Raw genomic sequence first — 22,362 nt, 5'->3', positions numbered from 1 at the left:
ATTTTATTGTGGCAAGTGCCAAGCAAAGATTATACTTTTCTAGAATGTAACTCACAAGATGTAGAAAATACTTCAAACAACAATACTCGAATAAAGAAGACTATAATTTGAAACAAGATGAAGGGCATCATAACTGAAACAAGCACATGATTAACTTCATCCACAAAAATATCCAGTAATTAAGTGTCAAGCAACAATAGCCTAAGCAGCTACATGAAAATAGAAACCACAAATATTTAAAAGCATCCAATGTAATAATTGACATTTCTCATGTAATGTTCCCATAAAACTTTTACTAAAATAGATGGATTCATCAAAACAACCTCATAGCCAACTTAAGCCGAAGCTGCTGCAACCTTCTTCCTCGGTGCTGCTTCACTACCTAGTATCATGATCCAACAGAAATATTTAACAAAATGAAGGGGGGAAAGCCCTTAAACTAGAACAGAATATGTTTATATAATGAAATTAGCAATTTCATACCTTCTCTGAAACCAGTCTTGAACCTACGAGGAACATGGCGAAGATACCTCATCCTACCAGTTCCAGTGGTCTTTCTTCGGATTGCCTTAACACTCCAGTTATCTGCTTCCCACGATAAACAAGTACCCCTTAGATTTACAATCCATTAACATACACACTCTTAAAACTCTCAAATATATTCATGGCACCCGGATTAATACGATCTGTGAGTATAAGCACGTTTCTTGTAACATTTAAACTAACAAATATCAAAATCATAACAAGAAACTGCAGATATTACCATACAAGTTATATTTTAGAAATGCACATTCAAAGTTCAAACTCCTACTTATATACAAGTTCATACCTTTTTTTTCTTAAAAAAAAAAACAGCAGATGACATTCAAGCTGTGCCAGGAAAACAGGGTTAAAGATTCTAGGATTGTTACAACCGCCTCTAAATGTAAGAACTTTAACTTATATGCCCAGATTTTACTAAACAAAGATAAAAGGGATAAGAGGAATGATAGTCAATTAGAATAAATACATTGAAGTGGAAAAACAAACTAGAAAACTACAATCACAGATACAGTCTTATCAAAGAGATTAATTTGATTAAAATGAGCACGTAAAGAAACAAACCCAGAAAATAAATCAAACAAAGAAGAAATCCAGATTTTGAAAGCCGACCTAATAACATATGCAACAAAAAAAAAGAGGGGCACTTACATTTCCTCTTACGGGCAGCAGGGAAAGCACAGGCAGAGCAACGGCTCTTCTGGAGATGGAAGCTACGGCGGCCGCATCTCACGCAAAGAGTGTGGGTCTTGTTCCTTCGTTTACCAAAACTCCCAGTTCCCTTTCCCTGCGAATTACGATATTCATTTCAATTGTAAGCATCCAACCAGATCAAAGGAAGGAAAAAAAAACAAAAAGGAAAAGAAAAGAAGTGTTGCTTTTTGCTATTTCACCATTGGAGCTGACGCAGGAGAACCCCAAGAGTTGATTCTTTGGGCTCTGAACAAGAAAGGGAGCGGCGGAGGAAGAAAGTAGTATGGCACCAAAGGGTTTATCAGGATTGAGTTGAAGAAGAGTTTGATTACATGGATGGGCCAATATCTGGGTTGTTTCCATTTGGGCTAAAATCAGAGATTGACCCAATTTAACCTTCCAAAGGACTAGAACACATAGGGTAAACTACATTAGTAGTCTCTCAATTATTATTTTTTCTTTTACAAAATAGTCACCTAATTATTATTAAATTTGTTTTGGTCACCCAACTATGAACAGTTGCAAAATATTCACTCAACTATTCAATTTTTTTTTATTTTTAGTCACCCAACTATATTGAGTTTTTGAGTGTTTCCATTTCTACGTTAGTTAATTGGTGACCGATAAAGACAAAATTGAATAGTTTGGTGACTGTTGTAACTTTTCATAGTTGGGTGATCAAAAAAGAAATTTATTTATAGTTAGGTGATCATTTTGTAATTTTTCATAGTTAAGTGACCAAAAAAGAAAAAACTATAATTGGGTGACCTCTACTATAATTTACCCAAACAAATATCTGTTCTTTCAAATGGGCTTAGGTTTAGTCGAGAAAATAGTATATAATTTTTTTTTAAAAAAAAAACCTATTCTTTAAGGGGATTTAGCGGGAAAATCAGAGGAGAACAGCAAAAGAACTTGGGGAAAAAAAGGCGAAGGCGCCCAAGTTTTAGTCGAGAAAAAAAAAATGGAAAATGGAGGAGAGGCAAAATTTCCAGCATTCCCTTATAAGCCATATTCAATCCAGATCGATTTCATGAATGCACTTTATCACTCTTTGGATAAAGGCGGCGTCTCCATGCTCGAAAGCCCCACCGGTACTTTATCTTTCTCTCTGTCTACTATTTTTTTAAGGTTTGGTTGCTGAGAAAATGGTTAGAAGAATATTGCAATGTTGAAGCGGTAAAAGAAGAAAAGCTAAAATATTTGTATTTTAACTTAAATCGAGTCCCCCCACCCCCCTTAATGTATATTTTGTATAATTGATATTTTGTACATGCTTGGTTCCTTCTTTTTGGTAGAACCAGAGGGTTGTTAATTTTAATTGAAAACATAGAATTTTTTTTTTGAATTTTTCATGTAAAATCAGGAACCGGCAAAACTCTGAGCATTATCTGTAGTTCTTTGCAATGGGTGCTTGATCAGAGACAAAAAGATCAATCTGAAAAAAGGGTAGAATCTGATGAAAAAAAGGGAAAAAATGGTGAAATTGGTTCAGATGATGAACCTGATTGGATCAAAAACTTTGTTGTGAACAAAGACAACCAAGTTGATGAGAAGAAGAGCGAAAAAAATAAACATGGTTTTGCATCAGAAAAATACAAAAAAAGAATGAATAAAGATAGTCACTGGGACTTATTTTCACGCAATATAGATGAAGAAAGTTTCCCTGAAAACAAAGAATGCAAAAGGTCAGTTAAGAAAAATGATGTGGTGGACTTGGATGATAATGAGTTTCTGCTTGAAGAATATGAAAGTGAAGAGGAAGGCGGTATTGGAAGTTTGAATTCAAAAAGGAAAGGCAATAAGTTTACTGTTAATTCTTCGAGTGAAGAGGAGGAAGATGAGTTTGAGGAAGAGGAGGAAGTGAAATTGAAGGTCTATTTTTGCAGTCGAACGCATTCGCAGCTTTCACAGTTCGTGAAGGAGCTAAGAAAGACTATCTTTGCCAATGAAATGAATGTTGTGTCGTTCAAGGAAGAACTTTTGCATCAATGAAGGTATATCCAAAACTTCGTAATTTAGTATTATGTTATTTATTTTTTAATTTGATATATAGCTGACCTTGTGGAAGTTTTACATTTCAGAGGTTTTGAGACTAGGAAACTCTACTCAAATTAATGAGCGTTGCTTGGAGCTTCAAAAGAGTAAGAAAAAGGAAATTTCTAAATTGAAGGTACTTGATATCCTTGTTCTTGTTAACATTAATGGGAGACAACATTAATGGCAAACAATACAAAGTGGTGCAAGTTTAGCACCCTAAAGTTGACTTTGAAAAAGTGGCATGGGATAATTTTTTTTTGGTCCTTGAGATAATGGGCTATTTATTGTTTGGTCCTTAAACCTCAACTATAAATAGGCCTTCTCATTTCTCATTTCAATTCATCCCAACCAATCTTTCTCTCTTAGTTTTCTCTCTTCTCCCATTTGAGAATTCTTAAGGAATTCTATTTGTTTGTAATATTTTGGAGATAGTAAAGTTATCATCTGGTGTTAGTGCCCGAGGACGTAGGTATAATTTACCGAACCTCGTTAAAACTCTTGTGTTCTTTCTTGTCCTATTTTTCTTTCAATATTTGAGGGTATAATAGTAGTATTTAATTGTGCTATTAAATTACTATAGAAGGGATATTCTGTCTAAGGAAAGACTTGGTATTTAAGAGATCCATGTGATCCACCTCTCTTTCCTGGGAATTGAACTTTGTGTGATTTTTTAGTACAATAATTTACACGCTTCCGACCCTATTGGAACAACAAGTGGTATCAGAGCCGAAGGTTAATCGTAGTATGCTCTGTGGTTGCAGTTTAAACTGATCTTCCACATCAGAAAAGATTTCCTTAGGTATATTGAAAGATTATGGAGAAAACGGTCGGTGTAGGAGCTTCAACATCGTCCATGTGGACAAGACCGACAATTGCAAATGCAAGATTGGCCGTGGAGATCTTTGATGGCACGGGCTATTTTGGTATGTGGCAAAGTGAGGTTCTAGATGCCATTTTTCAGCAGGGTCTAGACATTGCCATTGATGAAGAGAAACCAGATGATGTACAGGAGAAAGATTGGAAGGCGATCAATCGGTTGGCATGTGGCACAATTCGATCATGCCTTTCTCGAGAGCAGAAGTATGCTTTTTCAAAGGAGACTTCTGCAAATAAGTTGTGGGTGGCACTTGAAGAAATTTTTTTGAAGAAAAACAGTCAAAATAAGCTCCACTTGAAGAAAAGACTGTTTCGCTTCACATACGTCCCAAGTACCACAATGAATGATCACATCACCAAATTTAATCAGTTAGTCACTGATTTGCTGAATATGGATGAGACATTCAAAGATGAAGATTTGGCTTTGATGCTGTTGGGGTCACTTCCTGAGGAGTTTGAGTTCCTAGAAACTACTCTACTTCATGGCAGGAGTGATATATCTCTGAGCGAAGTCTGTGCGGCCTTATACAGTTATGAATAGAAAAAGAAAGACAAACAGAAAAAACTCAATCAGAGATACAAAAGCTTTAGTAGTCCGAGGTCGTTCATACACTCGGAAGAAAACTCAAAAGGGGAGATCAAAGTCAAAGTCCAGACTCGGGAAAGATGAATGTGCCTTTTGTCATGAGAAAGGCCACTGGAAGAAAAATTGTCCAAAGCTGAAGAATAAGGGAAAAGCTGCTGTAGATGCTTGTGTTGCAAAGCATGATACTAGTGACTCTGAACTATCACTGGTTGCATCATCATCGTCGTTCCATTCAGATGAGTGGATATTGGATTCGGGTTGTACCTTTCATATGTCCCCTAACCGGGAGTGGTTCTCTGATTTAGTAGAACTAAATGGAGGAGTTGTTTATATTGGCAATGACAATGCCTGTAAAACTGTTGGGATAGGTTCAATCCAATTAAAGAATCAAGATGGATCAACCAGAGTTTTGACTGATGTTCGGTACGTGCCCAGTTTGAAGAAAAATCTCATCTCATTGGGAGCCTTGGAATCCAATGGTTCAGTTGTTACTATGAGAGATGGGATTTTGAAAGTGACATCTGGCGCACTTGTGATATTGAAGGGGATCAGGAAAAATAACTTGTATTACTACCAAGGTAGTACAGTTATTGGAGCAGTCACTGCAGCTTCCGGCAACAAAGAATTGGACTCAATACAGTTGTGGCATATGAAGTTGGGACATGCCAGCGAAAAATCCTTGCAAATTCTGGCAAAGCAAGGATTGTTGAAAGGTGCAAAGGCTTGCAAATTAAAATTTTGCGAGCATTGTGTTCTGGGAAAGCAAAAGAGAGTGAAATTCGGTACTGCTATCCATAATACAAACGGTATTTTGGAATATGTTCACTCAGATGTGTGGGGGCCTTCCAAGACACCTTCATTGGGAGGAAAACACTACTTTGTTACTTTTGTTGATGACTTTTCCAGAAGAGTTTGGGTGTATACCATGAGAACTAAGGATGAAGTGCTTAGAGTTTTTCTTAAATGGAAAACTATGATCGGAAACCAGACTGGCAAGAAAATCAAGTGGCTTAGGACGGACAATGGAGAGGAATATAAAAGTGATCCGTTCTTCGATGTGTGCCAAGAGTATGGTATTGTTCGACACTTCACAGTTAGGGATACACCACAGCAGAATGGATTGACAGAGCGTATGAATCGAATATTGCTTGAGAAAGTTCGATGTATGTTGTCCAATGCTGGGTTGGGCAAGCAATTTTGGGCTGAGGCTGTGACATACGCTGGCCATCTTGTTAATCGTTTGCCATCATATGCATTAGAAAGAAAAACTCCTATGGAGGTATGGTCTGGAAAACCGGCTACAGATTATGATTCCTTACATGTGTTTGGAACCACTGCATATTACCATGTGAAGGAGTCAAAGTTAGATCCGAGGGCAAAGAAAGCTCTCTTTATGGGAATCACTTCTGGAGTGAAGGGATTTCGTCTTTGGTGCTTAAGCACAAAGAAAATGATCTGTAGCAGAGATGTTACCTTTGATGAATCTGCCACATTGAAAAAAGGTAGCAGATAAAGATATTTAGACGAGCAATACTCCACAGCAGGTGGAGTGTACTCCAAAACAGGTGAAATTTGAGCAGATGGGGATTTGCCCAGTTAATAAGTCTAGTTCTCCAGCCACAATGGAGGAATTAGAGGTTGAAGAGGTTCTGACCCAAGAACCACTAAGTACACCAGAACCAGTTGCAGTTGCAAGGCCACGGAGAGAAATTCGTAAACCTGCTCGATTTACTGATATGGTGGCCTACGCCTTTCCCGTTGTTGATGATATTCCTATCACTTATCAAGAAGCAATGCAAAGCTTAGAAATTGATAAATGGAAAAGCGCCATGGATGAAGAAATGCAGTCTCTCCGGAAGAACAATACTTGGGAGTTGGCGCAATTACCGAAAGGTAAAAGGGCAATCGGATGCAAGTGGGTATTCGCAAAGAAAGATAGATCTCCTAGCAAGAAGGATATTCGCTACAAGGCAAGATTGGTAGCTAAAGGCTACGCTCAGAAGGAGGGAATTGACTACAATGATGTATTTTCCCCTGTTGTGAAGCATTCCTCCATTAGAATTTTGTTGGCCTTGGTAGCACAGTTGAATTTGGAGCTAGCTCAACTTGATGTTAAGATGGCTTTCTTGCATGGTGAGTTAGAAGAGGAGATCTATATGACTCAGCCCGAAGGATACACAGATGCTGGTGGTAGAAATTGGGTTTGTAAGCTTAACAAATCGCTATATGGATTGAAGCAATCCCCGAGGCAGTGGTACAAGCGATTTGATAGCTTTATGAGAAGGCAGAAGTACACAAGAAGCAAATATGACAATTGTGTATATTTGCAGAAGCTGCATGACGGATCTTTCATTTATCTACTCTTGTATGTTGATGATATGTTAATCGCTTCGAAGAGCCAAAATGAGATAGATAAGCTGAAGGCTCAGTTGAATCAAGAGTTCGAGATGAAAGATCTAGGTGAGGCCAAGAAGATTCTCGGCATGGAGATAAGTAGAGATAGACCGAGAGGCAAGCTCTGTTTGAATCAGAAGCAATATCTGAAAAAGGTATTACAATGTTTTGGTGTAAATGAAAACACAAAACATGTAAGTACCCCACTTGCTTCTTATTTGAAACTTAGTACTCAATTATCTCCGAAAACTGAAGAAGAAAGAGAATATATGGCAAAAGTCCCATATGCTAATGCAGTTGGGAGTTTGATGTATGCGATGGTGTGTACGCGGCCTGACATTTCACAAGTTGTTGGAGTTGTGAGCAGGTATATGCATGATCCTGGAAAAGGACATTGGCAAGCTGTGAAATGGATTCTACGGTATCTTCGAAAAACCGTAGATGTTGGTTTAATTTTTGAACAGGATGAAGCACTTGTCAGTTTGTAGTTGGATATGTTGATTCCGACTTTGCTGGTGATTTAGATAAACGTCGTTCAACTACGGGGTATCTGTTTACTCTTGCGAAAGCCCCAGTGAGTTGGAAGTCTACCTTACAGTCTACAGTAGCTGTGTCTACTACAGAGGCAGAATATATGGCAGTTACAGAAGCTGTTAAGGAGGCTATTTGGCTTAATGGATTGTTGAAAGACTTAGGAGTTGTTCAAAGTCATATAAGTTTATATTGTGACAGTCAGAGCGCTATTCATTTAGCGAAAAATCAAGTCTATCATTCAAGAACCAAGCATATCGACGTAAGATATCACTTTGTGCGGGAAGTCTTTGAAAAAGGAAAAATTCTACTTCAGAAGATTCCGACAGCAGATAATCCCGCAGATATGATGACCAAGGTGGTAACAACAATCAAATTTAATCATTGTTTGAACTTGATTAACATCCTAAGAATTTGAGCACCTTCAGGTGTATGGCGCTCGAGAGTGCATTTGTAGGCACTACAAAAGATAGCTTTATTGAATTTGGGGAGTTGAAGGAAGTGTGTGAAGATGTGATTATCCTAATCAAATCTTCAAGGTGGAGATTGTTAACATTAATGGGAGACAACATTAATGGCAAACAATACAAAGTGGTGCAAGTTTAGCACCCTAAAGTTGACTTTGAAAAAGTGGCATGGGATAATTTTTTTTTGGTCCTTGAGATAATGGGCTATTTATTGTTTGGTCCTTAAACCTCAACTATAAATAGGCCTTCTCATTTCTCATTTCAATTCATCCCAACCAATCTTTCTCTCTTAGTTTTCTCTCTTCTCCCATTTGAGAATTCTTAAGGAATTCTATTTGTTTGTAATATTTTGGAGATAGTAAAGTTATCATCTGGTGTTAGTGCCCGAGGACGTAGGTATAATTTACCGAACCTCGTTAAAACTCGTGTTCTTTCTTGTCCTATTTTTCTTTCAATATTTGAGGGTATAATAGTAGTATTTAATTGTGCTATTAAATTACTATAGAAGGGATATTCTGTCTAAGGAAAGACTTGGTATTTAAGAGATCCATTTGATCCACCTCTCTTTCCTGGGAATTGAACTTTGTGTGATTTTTTAGTACAATAATTTACACGCTTCTGACCCTATTGGAACAACAGTTCTAACTCCATAGTTAAGTTGTAATGCACTTTATCATGGATGGTATCCCAAAGCCTGTTAGCAGTTGCAGTTTGGAACTTAGAGCTAGAAGTTCACCAGATTGTCAATGCAACCATGCAGGTTGCAGCCACATAACTAGTTACTTATCCATATTCCATTACGTCATTAGCAAAGTTAAGACATCATACACCCAGGTCTGTTTACTTTGGAGACCTTTAGTCTTGCTTTTAAGTTCAGTTCACACCCTAATTCAAGTAAGACTAACAACCAAAGAATGTGTTGCTGGAAAAAAAAGAGGGATTTCTTGACTGATGACAATGTACTTCATCTTTTGCAGAATTTAGGCGCAGAGGGAAAAGTACGGCGAACCAAGGCTTCTTCTGGATGCCCAATGCTCAGAAAACATAAGCTACAAAAACAGTTTAGGGATGAAATTTCTCACCAAGGGGTATTGGATATTGAAGATCTTGTTCAACTCGGAAGAAATATAGGAACATGTCCATATTACGGTTCCCGAAGTATGATCACGTCAGCTGATCTTGTAGTTCTTCCATATCAATCACTCCTTTCAAAAGCATCCCGTGAAGCTCTGGGGCTGAATTTGAAGGATAGTATTGTTATAATAGATGAGGCTCACAATCTAGCTGATTCCCTCATTAGTATGTATGATGCGAAAATTACTTTGTCACAGGTATTTTGGTTTTGCCATTGGTACTTGAGAAATAGTGTGCAATCTTGGTAGTTACAAATTGATTTAGAAACCTCATCGTTTTTAGAAGGAATTTGAATCTCCTCCTACGTATTGTTTTACTCAGATGTACTAGCTTTTGATGTTATATTGTTTATGCTAATTCATCTAAAATTAGAGTCACTGAATTATTCCGTGATTCTTTTCAGTTGGAGAATGTACATAGCCACATAGAGAAGTACTTCGGAAGATTCCGCAGTCTATTGGGTCCTGGAAATCGAAGATATATTCAAACACTTTTGGTCCTTACCCGGGCATTCCTCCGCGTTCTACTCAATGATAAGGATGGGAATCGTTTAAACACTTGCCCAGATGCTGAAAAAGGTGTTAAGAGAAAACAAAACCTTTGACTCTTCCATGGCCATAAATGATTTTTTATTCTCCCTCGATATTGACAACATTAATTTGATCAAACTGTTTCAGTATATAAAGGAAAGCAACATTATGCATAAGGTGATTTGTGTCCATACGACTTTTTTTTCTATATTCTGAAATTATGAGCTTAGCTTTTTCTCTCTTTTATTTTTCCCAATTTTATGTCAGAACTCACAGTACCATTGCTCCAGGTCAGTGGGTATGGAGATAAAATGACTACCATGCAGAAAGGTTTAGCAGTCAAGGAAAATGGGGAAAGTTGTGATCATGGTACCATTCTATCTGGCTTTCAGGCATTAGCAAATATGTTATTGTCACTGACAAATAATGATGGTGATGGAAGGATAATAATCTCAAGGAAGAGACCATCATCTTCAGGACAAGGGGCTTACTTGAAATATGTTATGCTCACAGGGGAAAAGATTTTCTCTGAGGTTAGTCTAAGAATTCAATAATTTCAATAATTGTTTTTAGTTCATTTATTCCTTTGCTTGAGATCAAAACTTGGTATTGAAATCTGTATTTTAAATACTTGACATGGTCTTGCTCTATTAAGGTAATCCTGTCTACAACTACTTGCAGATTGTGCATGAAACACACGCTGTTATACTCGCAGGGGGAACTCTGCAACCAATAGAAGAAACAAGAGAGAGACTTTTTCCATGGTTACCATCGGATCATCTCCATTTCTTTTCATGTAGCCACATTGTTCCTCCTGAGAGTATATTGCCACTTGCGGTATCTCGTGGACCATCCGGGAGATCTTTTGATTTTAGCTATGGTTCGAGAAGTTCATCAACTATGGTGGGTGTAGTGCATCAGAATCTGTTATTGCAATGAAGTTTTAACCAACCATTATTGAATCTCTTTCTTTTTTCTCAATTTGGTTATGGTCAAACTCACTTAAAGTGACTTCATTACTGTTTTCATTTTCTGGATATTGAATATACAGATAGAGGAACTAGGTCTCTTACTTTGCAATTTGGCAACAGTCATTCCTGAAGGAATTGTTGTGTTCTTTTCTTCATTCGAGTATGAAGGACAGGTCTATGATGCATGGAAAACCTCAGGAATACTTGAAAGGATTTTGAAGAAAAAGCACATTTTCAGAGAACCTAGAAAAAATACAGAGATAGAGGTCATTCTCATGAAATACAAGGAAGCAATTGATAACCCTGCTCCTAAAAGTGGTGCAATACTCCTAGCTGTGGTTGGTGGCAAGATATCAGAAGGCATCAACTTCAGTGATGGGATGGGTCGATGCATAGTCATGGTTGGACTCCCCTATCCTAGCCCTTCTGACATTGAATTGTTGGAAAGGGTGAAGCATATTGAAAGCTTGGGTGATACAAGTTCTATGGAAATCCCAAAACTTTCAATTAGTGAAGAACATTATGGAGGAGACGTTCAGTCTGGTTTCAGCATTCTAAGGAGTTGTAGGCGCAGGGGGAAAGAATATTATGAAAATCTATGCATGAAAGCTGTAAATCAATCAATCGGTAAGTGCAAACCATTATTATAGTACATACTATTGTGAGGATATATCTTGTGTGATTTTGTTATAGTCACTGTATAGGAAAGGAGGTGAAATTGATTTCTCTAGGCTCATTGGCTGAAAAATCTTGGCCTAATTTCTTTAAAACTGAACAAAATTCTAGATGTAGGGTTTCTGTTTGAGTAGTACCTATACAGGAAATAATTCAAAATGAATTCCTGCCTTCAATGCTAAATGCATACGCTCATAAATGTAACTATATATTCTCCACAATCTCTTGCTTTATGTCAATCTTGATTTTTGACATTGAACTGCATCTTATGTTTGAAATCTTTATTTGGTTTATCTTAGGTAGAGCAATTCGGCATGTAAATGACTATGCTGCAATTTTATTAGTGGACATCCGTTATGCTTCAGATTCTTCGAAAAGAAGCTTTTCTCATCCAAGCAGCAAACTCCCACAGTGGATAAAAGAGAGTCTTGTTTCTGCAACTAATAATTATGGTGAAGTTCACAAGCTGCTGCATCAGTTCTTCAGATTCAACAAAAACAGAAATTGTAATTAGAAGCTGATTAGAGGTAAGAATGAATGATAAAGCAAAAGCCATTGTATTTATGTACAAGTCAAGAAACCGATAGCCATTCTGAGAACTTGAAATTGGGAAGGTAGCTACGGATAGATTCCTTTCTCTATTAGATATTAATACTTGTTTTTTGCTACCATATATGTTCCTCCACACATGAAGATGACTCAACATAGAAGAGCATCTCATAATTTCCTGTTGAGGAACCAATAAAATGTGTATGGATACAAGTGTATGTATTGTGGCAATGCTTGCACTATCGAACTTTTGCAGCTTTTGGGATTTTTTACACTTGGAGCACCTTCCACGATAACTTTCTCTAGTAAAAGTTTGCAAATCAAATTCATCTGTTTTGTTGCATTAGATGGACGAACTTTGGTAGCACCGATCTCTGTATCAATATCATGCTCATCATTGTTCATATTCAGGCAGTTCTACAACATCATTATCAATTTTTGAGAGTAATCGATGGAAGAAAAAGCATCTCTTTTTTTGCCAAAAGCCACGAAACTGTTTTAATATTTGATTTTTTGTTTTAATCGGAAGAACTAAACAAAAGATGATAGTTTGTTTTGATGGAACAATTAAGCAAAAAATGATTATTTTGAGTGTGGAAAAACTAATTTAAATTTTAAATTCTAAAATTTTAATTTTAACTTAATATTTAAAATTAAAATTTTTTTAAATGTTTAGGGATGGTACAAAATTGATGTATCAACAATTAATATTTTTTGTATAATTTATTTTATTTTACTTTTTAATTAATAAAATATGATATATTTTAAAAAAAATTAAATATACATGTTAATTAAATATTTTAAAATAAATATCTATTTTTTATTATTTATCTTTTATTTTAAATTTTTATTAAAAATTTAAATTAATAAAAAATGGAATAATTTATTTTAAAACCCCAAAACTTTTCTTCATCGTCTTTGCGTCTCGCCGAACTATCCAGCTAAGACTGCAACAAAGAACTAATCGTCAAAATCCTCTGCAGTGATGGCTCGGAATATAGGGAAATCTCTGCCTGACTCCAAAATCTCCTATGAAGAACTTCAAGAAATGTTGCTTGACCACGAGGCTTTTCTGCATACAATTACAACCGGTTGATCAAAAGAGCAATCCCACTCGCACTACTCATGGAGATCTGCTTCACCTATTTGATATCTACTTTGTAATCTGTTGCTGGTTTCCGAACAAATGCCAATGGCATCGAGGGAGTCCAAATGGGTGATGGCAATCTCTAACACTTTATGTGTACCGAAGATCAAACAAAACCTTATCTTTATTTCTAAATCATGTTACATCAATTGAAATTTTTTCCTTTTATTTTCTTATGAAGGACGCTAGCATACGACCAGAGGTGGATTTTATGAGTGGTCACAAATTCATCCACCAAACCTTCTGTTCAAACATGACACCTACACCTAAAAGTTATGCGGTTAATTTTGAATAAATTTACCCTTGTAGTGCAGTTAATACAAGAAGAACCTTTCTGATCATTAGATTCATAAGACCGCAATCGCTTCGAAATCTTTAATTTGCATTTTTCAACTACTCATTCAGCCCCCAATGCCATTGCGATGAAGAAAAAGAGAGTGAAAGTGGCAAAAATAGGAAGGATAAGGATAAAATGTAGGGAAAGTCAGTGCAAAGCCTATAAAGAAGAAAATTGCAGCTCTGGGCTCCATAAGCTTTGTCTTTAGTTGCATCTAGAAACACCAATAGATTATTAACAAGCCTGTGCCTCACCATACAACACTACTTGCCAAAAAAATAGCTGCTGATAGAAACACCGATAACTTGTTTCACAAACCACTTTAGAACCTTAAATCTTTCTTCTTTGTTGGATACCAAAAAAGCTATCCAAACCCCCCTTTTTTTTGAGAACTGGGAAGTTGGTTTAGTGGCAAAGATGAGAAACAATGATGCCATCACATTATTGAAAGCGCAAATGAGCATGAGCTTTGTAGATAAGAGTCCAATGAAGATCAAAAAGCATAATGGAGGAAAAGAGGAGAAAAATAAAGTGGGAAGTTCACAATTGAGTAAAGGAGAGGAGCAGTTTTATATCAAGAGAAACGGAGGAGGAAGTTATGCATTAGCAAAAAAGATGAAGGAATTGGAGATGATGAATGTTGGAGACATGGAGCATGTATTGGATGTAGAAGAAGCACTCCATTATTATTCCAGGCTTAAAAGTCCGGCTTACCTTTCTATTGTTGACAGGTTCTTCATGGAAATGTACTCGGAAATCTTCATTCCACCGGCTTCCTCCTCCGCCGCTGGCATCAACAGTTCAAAGCGTAGGTTCGGATCAATTAGGATGTAGATCAAGTCTTGAAAGCCTTTCATTGTGCATATCAATATGCTTTCCTTAGCCCAATTTGTTTTCTGTGTTGTGTTTTTGTCTGCATTGTTTCTGCTGCTTTAGATTTTAGTTGTGTTTCTCTTTGATGGTTATAATTTGTTTGAGAAGTTTCAAAGCTATTGTTACTGATTTGCCATGGAAGTTTGATATCAAGATTTCAAAGCCCATAAAACATTTGAAAAATTAACCACCAAAGTAAACCGCAAATTCATTACGTAATAATTCACGCAGTGCCTTTTTTTTTTTTCTTTTTTGTAAATGAAACATAGGATGATTCCGGTTACAATGCTGCAGAACTTTACAATGGCAACCCAAAAGGCATGAAAATGCCTAATGGCTAATTCTTTTTAAAAGTAACAAAATAAAGGAAAAAAAAAAAAAAAGAGGATAGCATTATGGAAAAGAAAGGGCAGCTCACATGGTGAATCTGAATCATCCAGCTAACTGCTGCCAAATCAAATTCTCAACAGAATCTCCCTTAAAAATTGTAAAAAATAAAAAATCACAAATCCAAAGACGCTTAACCAAACTAGCAATGTATCTGGGAGAAGTCAAATGAATAGTTTTGACTTCTATCTTCGATTCTGTAATCAATAGCCGGATGAAGATACTAACACATTGTGTTCCTTCAAGCGCCTCTGGAAATTAGCCAGGCGAGTTTGTAACTGTGTGATACCAGCAGCCTTCTGAGAAAGAATAGTGGTCAATCTCGATATATAATCATCCAGCTGGTTCCCAGGTTGATCTGCTTCAACCAGCAGGTTCATCTCCTGCATATATATGTCCCAAGATCATGAAATAGCTCAAAACTATTGCTTAATGAATTAAGATAATGGAAACCCAATGAGCTAAAGAATGTGTAAAGAACTAAGGGTTACCTCTTTGACAATATTCATAGTTTCCTCCACTTGTTTCCTATGGGCATTTACAAGATCCTCCTCTTCCTGTGTAAAGGCAAACACATGGGCTTTTTAACAATATTCATAGTTTCCTATGGGCATTTACAAGCTACTTTTTGTCTCGTAACAATATCATTATCTTGTAAAAGTTACCTGTAGGAGAGCATTCAAATCATCATCTGATTTTGAATGCTTAATATCTGATCTTATTGGTTCTTTCCATTTTGTCTGACCATTAGGCTTCCGTAACTTGTTCTCTACTGCAGTAGAGAAACCGTATTGATCGAGCTTCCCATTTTTCTTCCACATCAGTATCTCCTGCTCAAAGGAGTCTTCTGGTACATTGAAATCATCTCTTTCATTTTGGTCAGGCCATGTATTGTTAATATCATCCTCGAAGGTCGACGCAGTTGGTAAAACCGATGATAAGGGCTGAGCAGTTGATTCTTTCAGATTCATGGTTGAAGATAAATCATCTTTCTTAGAGTTTCCCCCTTTTGAAAGGCTCTTCACCCTAGATGTAGATTTTACAACGAATAGAAGTCAAATGCGTGAAAGGAAAAAAGAAACTAAAACCAAAAGAGGAATAATTTAAAAGAGATGTTATAAACCATTTTTATAATCAGGTAACTCTTATTTACCTATCGGCATATCTTAAGGTGTTCAGAGTGTGTTCACATGACCCTGAACTTGGTGAAATGCAAGATATCATAACTGTACGGGAATTTCCCATAAATGAGTCCCTTAGAACCTCTGTCAGTTTACTGCCTCTGAAAGGAATGTGACCCTGATCATTGTCAAGGGCTCTTATGCACTCCTTCAAAGCAAGCAAGCTCTTGTTGATCTCTGCACCTTCCATTCTGCATTACAAATAGAAATGGCTAAATTAAACAAGCACATCCAGCAAAATTAAACTCGTACATATCTAAAGCTTGTCCACATAAAGGGAAAAGTTTTGGTATGCTAGATCTGAAATCACGAATTGAAACCAAATTCTAAATGCAAAAATATTAAGTCCAGGACTGTTCAGACTACCAAAACACCTTTCTATTTTGAAATGTTTGAACTTACTAACAAATCATGAAGTAAAATCAATGTAGTGGCCAAAGCCACTAAGACAACTACATTGAAAGTTGAGATGATCCAGAAACTGTAGACTATTTGGCTTAACTGTCTCCAAAATTGTCTTTTTAGCTTATATACTAACAACATTTTTTATTTTATACCAATTTCTGCAATTGAATCTGCTCTATATGTATGTCATGTTGCAATTTAAAAGATGCAGCCTACCTTGTCTGCTTATCATTATCTGTAGTATCTGCACCTCGTTCGCTTCCAGCCAGATCTATAAAGGAGAGCTTGCCAACAACACGGGGAGGCTTCGATTCTTTGCCATCAACAGATCTCTTGATGGCAAGCTGAAGTATGGCATGAGATCGGGATGATTCCTCATTTGCACCTGTGGTCCCAGTACTTCTTGTGGCATTTCCTTTCTCAATAAGCTCCTTAATAGTCTCTACATCCGATACTCTGAACTCTTGCAGACCAACAATGCAAACTTGCTGCTTACCGTCCTCTCGCATGCAAAGTTTCCTGCAGTAAGAAGGATTAGTTTTCAATGAATTCAGAAACTAATAGCTCTAACCAGATAAGATGAATGCTTGTAACAACTTACTTCCTATCACTGAGGAGATCATAAAGTTTTCCTCCATATATCTCAAAGAAGCTTACAAACAAATGAAACCCTTGGTTCCTGTAGGTATGGTGCATCAACCTCAAAATATCCCTAGAAGCTTTAAGCGGAAGAGGCTTCATAGTATAGGTTTTTCCACTCCCTGAACAAGAGAAAGACCTATAAGTACAAGAGAGCTTAAATCTGTAATTTAAAAATAAGAAATAACTTGATGCAGAAGGCAAACTTTAGTGTCCAAAAAGAAAATCTCACAGTAAAACAACCACCACCTCCTTCAACTTCAACAATGATGGAAACCCCAATGACCAACGGTATAAAATCACATATCCTCATAAAAGATTAAGCCAATTAAATATTACACTAGATGACTGAATTCAAATTTTGGGTCATGCAATCAACTCCATCAAAGTATCTATCCAAGAATCAGTGACAGTTATTCACCTGTTTGACCATATGCAAAACAAGTGGCTTTAGTGCGTTGAAAAATTATAGGAACTATGGGCTCCACTGTCTCACGATAGACCTACAGAGAGAAAATGAAGCCAAGACAGGCTGAGAAAAACAACCATTCCAGGAAATCCATGTCCTGTAATATATCCTTCCCTTATCCACTAATAAATTTAGATCATCAACTCACCTCATCATTCGAGACCTCCTCGTTCAGCACTGCATCAAAAACAAATTCATGCTTCTCCATGTATTCTGTAAGGTCAACCTACAAAATGTCAAGAACCACGTGTGTCAGTAAATAGCATAGATTACCACTCATAAGCTACAAAGCTAGACTGTTAGTTTAAGTGCGTTAAAAACCAAGTAATAAATGAACAAAACATAAAAATGCTATAAGTTTCTTAATGTACTATGTCATGGCATAAAAAACATATAATACTTCCTCTAAGAAGGACCAAAATAATAATTTGATACTGAAATACAAGTGAACATCCCTTGAGATTCCTGATTGATGCACGTAACTGCTGCTTAGAATAATTAAATGTTGAAACAACATGTTCTTAGTTCCATTAGCATTTTTCTTTGTTACCTCAGGGTATAAAATTGGGAAATATATATATTGGACATTCTCTGGGTTCATTTGGATCCCTATGCTCTTATTTGACCTTTCTAGTATGGTACAGTGTTGACCTTGTAGAGGACAAAACAGTGTTATTGTTACCTTAAGTTTCGTCTCATGCACTACCAGGGAATTCGAAAGCGTCTCTATAATATCTTCCTCATTCTTCGCTAACTCCTTTTTATTGAGGGGTCTCTTGCGCACCTGCAGCCAAAAACCATAGAAACTCTGAATGGTGGTGGTAGTAGTAGCCAGAAGTAAAGATTAAACAAGATGTTGAGCATTATTTTACTTGTGCAAAGCATGTCATGCATGCATGTGGTTCAGCATGAATTCACAAGCTTAACCATCATCTGCTGCTCTTGCTGGTGTTGCAATTTGTTTAGGTTGCAAACTGAGCAAATTAAGAAGTCAAAGTTAAACCAGCAGAACAAAGACATACCACAACTTTGATCTTTGCAACTGAATTGACCTTCTCTTTGTCCACAGCAAAGCTTTTCAGGAGCTCATTCTCTGGCACAACACCACCTCTTCCTGTTTGTTTGTTTGAAATATAGGGCTCAGAGTCATCAAAGCTTCTACCTCGAACTGGATTATAGAGAGAAGGACCATTATACAGGTTGGGAACAGGCATCTGTCACCAATAAAAAAAAACAGTACAATAAATAAGCATGAAAAATGAAATTACTCCTGATTTTTTTTCCCCAATGCGTTGGCAACAGCAAAAAAAGTGTTCAAAAAGTAGATGTAACACATTTGACGCATTTGGCATCAAATCCATAGGTTCAAAAACTCACAATTGAATCTCAAAATATTAACTTGCATACTTCTAGAGAAAGCTAAAGTATAAATATCTTTCAATTTCATTGCTACTTTGTATTTATGGGCAAACGGAAGTATGCATTGAATAAAAAGGAAGACTAACAAAAGCCATGGATTGCATATGGCACAAATCAAAATAAGTTATTAACCATAACTAAGGAATCCACCCAAAATTATATTAAGTGATGGAGAACTCAATCCTAAGTTGCCATAAGAAGAAATTGAATTCACTCAAATAGCTTACTTACAGCAATCACCAAAACATCAATTTATACTAATTTTCATACATGCTCCTTCCCTCTTTTTCTAAATGTAAGCATTAACTAGTAATAATCAAAATTGCAAGAATCTAAACTATCTTGTCTTTGTTTTTTTTGTTGAACAATAATGTTTCACAATTCTAAAACTGGAAACTATTATCTTAGTTTCCAATAAACTATTCAAAGACTCCAAACTAATGATTCAACGAATGTATGCAGCCCCGATAAAGAAAACACACACTAATTATTTTTAAAGAAAAAAGGGAGTGACCAACCTCAGGCAGAAGCTCTGTATCAAAAGAATGCAGATCTAATAGACCTGGACTGAACTCATTGGGCGACTGATCGCCATTCATCCTCTGGCTTGACGGCCGAGAACCAACTGGAGGAGTTGTAGGCTCCGTGAAAAAGTCATTCCCCATATTGAATTCCCTCTGCATATTCCTATACATTCTAGACCCTTGTCCTCCCCCATCTCCACCGCCATAAAATGCATAATCCTGATCTCAATTCAAGCAGAAAAATAGCACAATCAAGCATTCAAAAGAATAACAAACTTTTATTGAACATCAATCAATAAAGATCCAGAAGGCACTTCTTCAATTTAAACATTCTCTTCCTGATTTTTTCCATCTTTACTTTTTCACTCTTCAAGTAATAAAACGTCAACAGAGCATCAAAATTTTAACAGATTATACGAATACCCTCTTTTACTTCTTAGTTCTTATTTTTAAAGGTAAAGAAAATTTAGATCTACCCAAAAAATAATAGTAAAGAGCAAAACCCATTTATGTTCCAATGAAATGGCATCTAAAAAACTATAAAATATATAAATACCAAAATAATTTTGAGTTAAAGCAACCGGCAATTTTCTTTATCATTAAGACTAAAAATTATGTAATTAGATCTAAAAAATTTCACTCATTGTCCATTTATTATTACCAAAAGAAGTATATGTGTATACACTTAGATAGATAATTTCATTTTGAGTTATCTGCGCATTATCCGGAACCATATAATGCAACAAAATTTAAAAAGTGAAAGGGGAAAAAAAAAGTGTGAGAACCTGAAGAGGAGGAATGGAGTTGTTAGAAGAGTGAAGATGCTGAAGACCAGCAGACTGAAGCCACCTTCCATTGGATGTCGTTTCCAAGAAGTTATCCGAGTGTTGTCTCTGATGGTGAACCTGCAACCCTGCCGCACCAGATCTCTTCCCCTGTCTCCCCATTCCGTTCATCTCCCAACTCTCTCTCCCCTTCCTCGATTATTTATACTTGCAATATAATGTTTTTATATAACAAAAAACAAAAGCTTGGATGCTTCGATCCAAAGCTTTCCTTGTTCAGTCCCTTCTTAAAATGAAACTAAAAAAGAAATAAAATGCACTCGATTTACACTTAATTGGATCTTAATAGGGTTTTACCCAAAAGAAGAAAAAAAAATCTCTCTTTTATATTTGAATTTCTTTAGCTTTTGGTTTCAGACAAGATTCAAGGGAAGAGTGAAAAAGAAGAGGACTGTGTCAGTGAGAGGAAGAGAGAAAATATTTGATTTTTGAATTTTTGAAGACAGATTTAAAGACACGTGCCGCACGTGCCGTGTGGGGTGAAATGAGGGGAGACCTATAAACGACGGCGCACTGTGCTTTGATTGGGATGGTGGTGGATCCAGTGGGCCGTACAGAGCTTGGGTAAACTGGATTTTTTTTTGAGAATGGGCCTATCAGCAACCACCGTCCCACATGGTGGGGCCGGCAGTATTAATCGGTTGCTCGGCCGGTTTTGACTTTTTATGTAAGCCTTCTCATTCAAAATCCCCACAGGTGCCATGACTTATTTTTCCTTTTCCTTTTTAATTCTTAAATACATTTTTTAACTTGCCGTTGGTTCAGTAAGGTTGAATGAAGAACGAAGACGAAACTATAAATTGTTATTTGTTTGGCACATAATTTGATAGACATAATTTTTTCTCTTCATTTAATATAAATTGTCGAAATTTTTTTATCTTGAAAAACGAGATCGAATTTAAAAAACTGAAATTGAGTCGCTACCAATTCTTTTTGTTTAAGTGTGATCGGATCACCTTATAAAACATTTTGTTTTATTAAAATATTAATTTTGGCCCACGATATTAAAAACGGGTTCGGGAGTTGATTACGTACGAGGAAAGATTAGCACCCTCGTCATGTCCAAAATTGGTACCAAATTGATTAACTAATGTCCTAATATTGAAAATTTGAAAAGTTTTAAAACGCAATCCTTTTTAAAGAATGTTTGAATAACTCGAATTGGACTTTAAGACTCACTCGTCTCGAAGGGATAAAATACTATATTCAATACGTTAGGATATGGCATTTTAAGCCCTCAAAAACTGAGATCATCTCATGATTTTCAAAGCATGCAATTAAAAGGATATTTAGTTATTTGGTCAAACGAAAAACTGAAACCCAGCACGTTAGGGCACGATTTCTCGAATTTTCAAACACGAAATATTGCCTTTATCTGAAAATTACTTTTTTATGAGCTTGGGTAAAAAAAGAAGAAGATAAAATCAATATAACATTTAAAATAGGAAATTAGTTAAAACGCAAAAATGGTCATACTTGGCGAATAATAATAATGCAAATACAATAACGGCGTAGGCTAAAACACGTAGATCCTTAAGTCAGGTCGGGTTGGGTCGTGCACACGGGCTAGGCTAAAACGGCGTAGTTTTTGCGCCTACACTTCTGCCCAAAACGACGCCGTATTGGGGGGCCTATAAATACCAAATTTTTTTTTGAAAATTTCATTTTTCTTTCCTCCTTCAAAAATACAAAAACCCCCTCTCCCCTTTTCTCATCAGGCCTGGAGTTCGGCCAGGCTTCAGCGCTAACCACCGTCGTTCGCCGCCGACCGCCGTCGCCAGCGCTGCCGTGTTCCCCTTTCTCTTTTTTTTTGTATTTTTAATACGTAATATATGTAAATAATTTTATAAAATAAAAAACAATAATAATAAGAAGTTTTGAAAATGAAAAAAGAAAAGATAAGGGAAAAAAAACTCAAAGACCTTTGCTCGGTTGTTGGTTTTCTATTCTTCAAGTGATTGCTGTTGTTTTTTTTTTTTTGAGTAAAATATGTTTGAATCTCTTCTTGTATTGATTTTTTTTGTCCCCCTACAAAATCCGTATATCGGCTTTTATAGTCGATCTTTACAAATTATTTTTGCATATTTGCAGGTACATAAGCGAACATGCCACTGATGTGGCGTGGTGGAGCGGCGCACATCGTGAAGGAG

At 36.5% G+C, this 22,362-nt stretch overlaps 3 protein-coding genes across 3 annotated transcripts; 1 reads left to right on the top strand and 2 right to left on the bottom strand.

Moving 5' to 3' along the window:
* Positions 1-130: 130 nt before the first annotated feature.
* LOC107897199 (60S ribosomal protein L37-3) lies at positions 131-1,593 on the bottom strand. Its single transcript, XM_016822557.2, has 4 exons — positions 1,434-1,593; positions 1,192-1,327; positions 484-585; positions 131-382 (listed from the first exon to the last, which is right to left on the bottom strand). The coding sequence occupies exons 1-4, from the start codon at positions 1,434-1,436 to the stop codon at positions 336-338; spliced, it is 288 nt and encodes a 95-aa protein (XP_016678046.1). The 5' UTR covers positions 1,437-1,593; the 3' UTR covers positions 131-335.
* Positions 1,594-2,212: 619 nt separating this feature from the next.
* On the top strand, positions 2,213-12,257 carry LOC107897200 (ATP-dependent DNA helicase DDX11-like). The gene is given in 11 exon segments (XM_041078757.1): positions 2,213-2,327; positions 2,600-2,854; positions 2,927-3,200; positions 3,202-3,230; positions 3,318-3,406; positions 9,665-9,853; positions 9,855-9,968; positions 10,082-10,324; positions 10,473-10,694; positions 10,843-11,389; positions 11,737-12,257. Coding segments are annotated over 11 exon segments (2,238 nt in total). The 5' UTR covers positions 2,213-2,266; the 3' UTR covers positions 11,952-12,257.
* Positions 12,258-14,550: 2,293 nt separating this feature from the next.
* On the bottom strand, positions 14,551-20,676 carry LOC107897197 (kinesin-like protein KIN-13B). The gene is made up of 12 exons (XM_016822555.2): positions 20,153-20,676; positions 19,362-19,586; positions 18,447-18,638; positions 18,107-18,208; positions 17,573-17,650; positions 17,377-17,458; positions 16,918-17,077; positions 16,533-16,835; positions 15,884-16,102; positions 15,396-15,756; positions 15,222-15,287; positions 14,551-15,113 (listed from the first exon to the last, which is right to left on the bottom strand). Exons 1-12 carry the CDS (start codon positions 20,321-20,323, stop codon positions 14,934-14,936), a joined length of 2,139 nt encoding a protein of 712 aa, XP_016678044.2. The 5' UTR covers positions 20,324-20,676; the 3' UTR covers positions 14,551-14,933.
* Positions 20,677-22,362: the final 1,686 nt, after the last annotated feature.

This window comes from Gossypium hirsutum, chromosome A10 (genome assembly GCF_007990345.1).
Source record: "Gossypium hirsutum isolate 1008001.06 chromosome A10, Gossypium_hirsutum_v2.1, whole genome shotgun sequence".
NCBI classification, from domain to species: domain Eukaryota; kingdom Viridiplantae; phylum Streptophyta; class Magnoliopsida; order Malvales; family Malvaceae; genus Gossypium; species Gossypium hirsutum.
The sequence above is the reverse complement of the archived record's forward strand: the minus strand, read 5'-3'. Positions and strand labels throughout refer to the sequence as shown.

Coding starts and splice junctions, on each gene's coding strand:
- LOC107897199 (XM_016822557.2), bottom strand. Junction 586..1,191: donor TGCTGCCCGTAAGAGGAAAT/GTAAGTGCCCCT, acceptor CGTGGGAAGCAG/ATAACTGGAGTGTTAAGGCA. Junction 383..483: donor CAAGACTGGTTTCAGAGAAG/GTATGAAATTGC, acceptor TCATGATACTAG/GTAGTGAAGCAGCACCGAGG.
- LOC107897197 (XM_016822555.2), bottom strand. CDS start 20,323: ATGAACGGAATGGGGAGACAGGGGAAGAGATCTGGTGCGGCAGGGTTG. Junction 17,078..17,376: donor TTTTGCATATGGTCAAACAG/GTGAATAACTGT, acceptor TCTCTTGTTCAG/GGAGTGGAAAAACCTATACT. Junction 15,114..15,221: donor CTATGAATATTGTCAAAGAG/GTAACCCTTAGT, acceptor ATATATATGCAG/GAGATGAACCTGCTGGTTGA.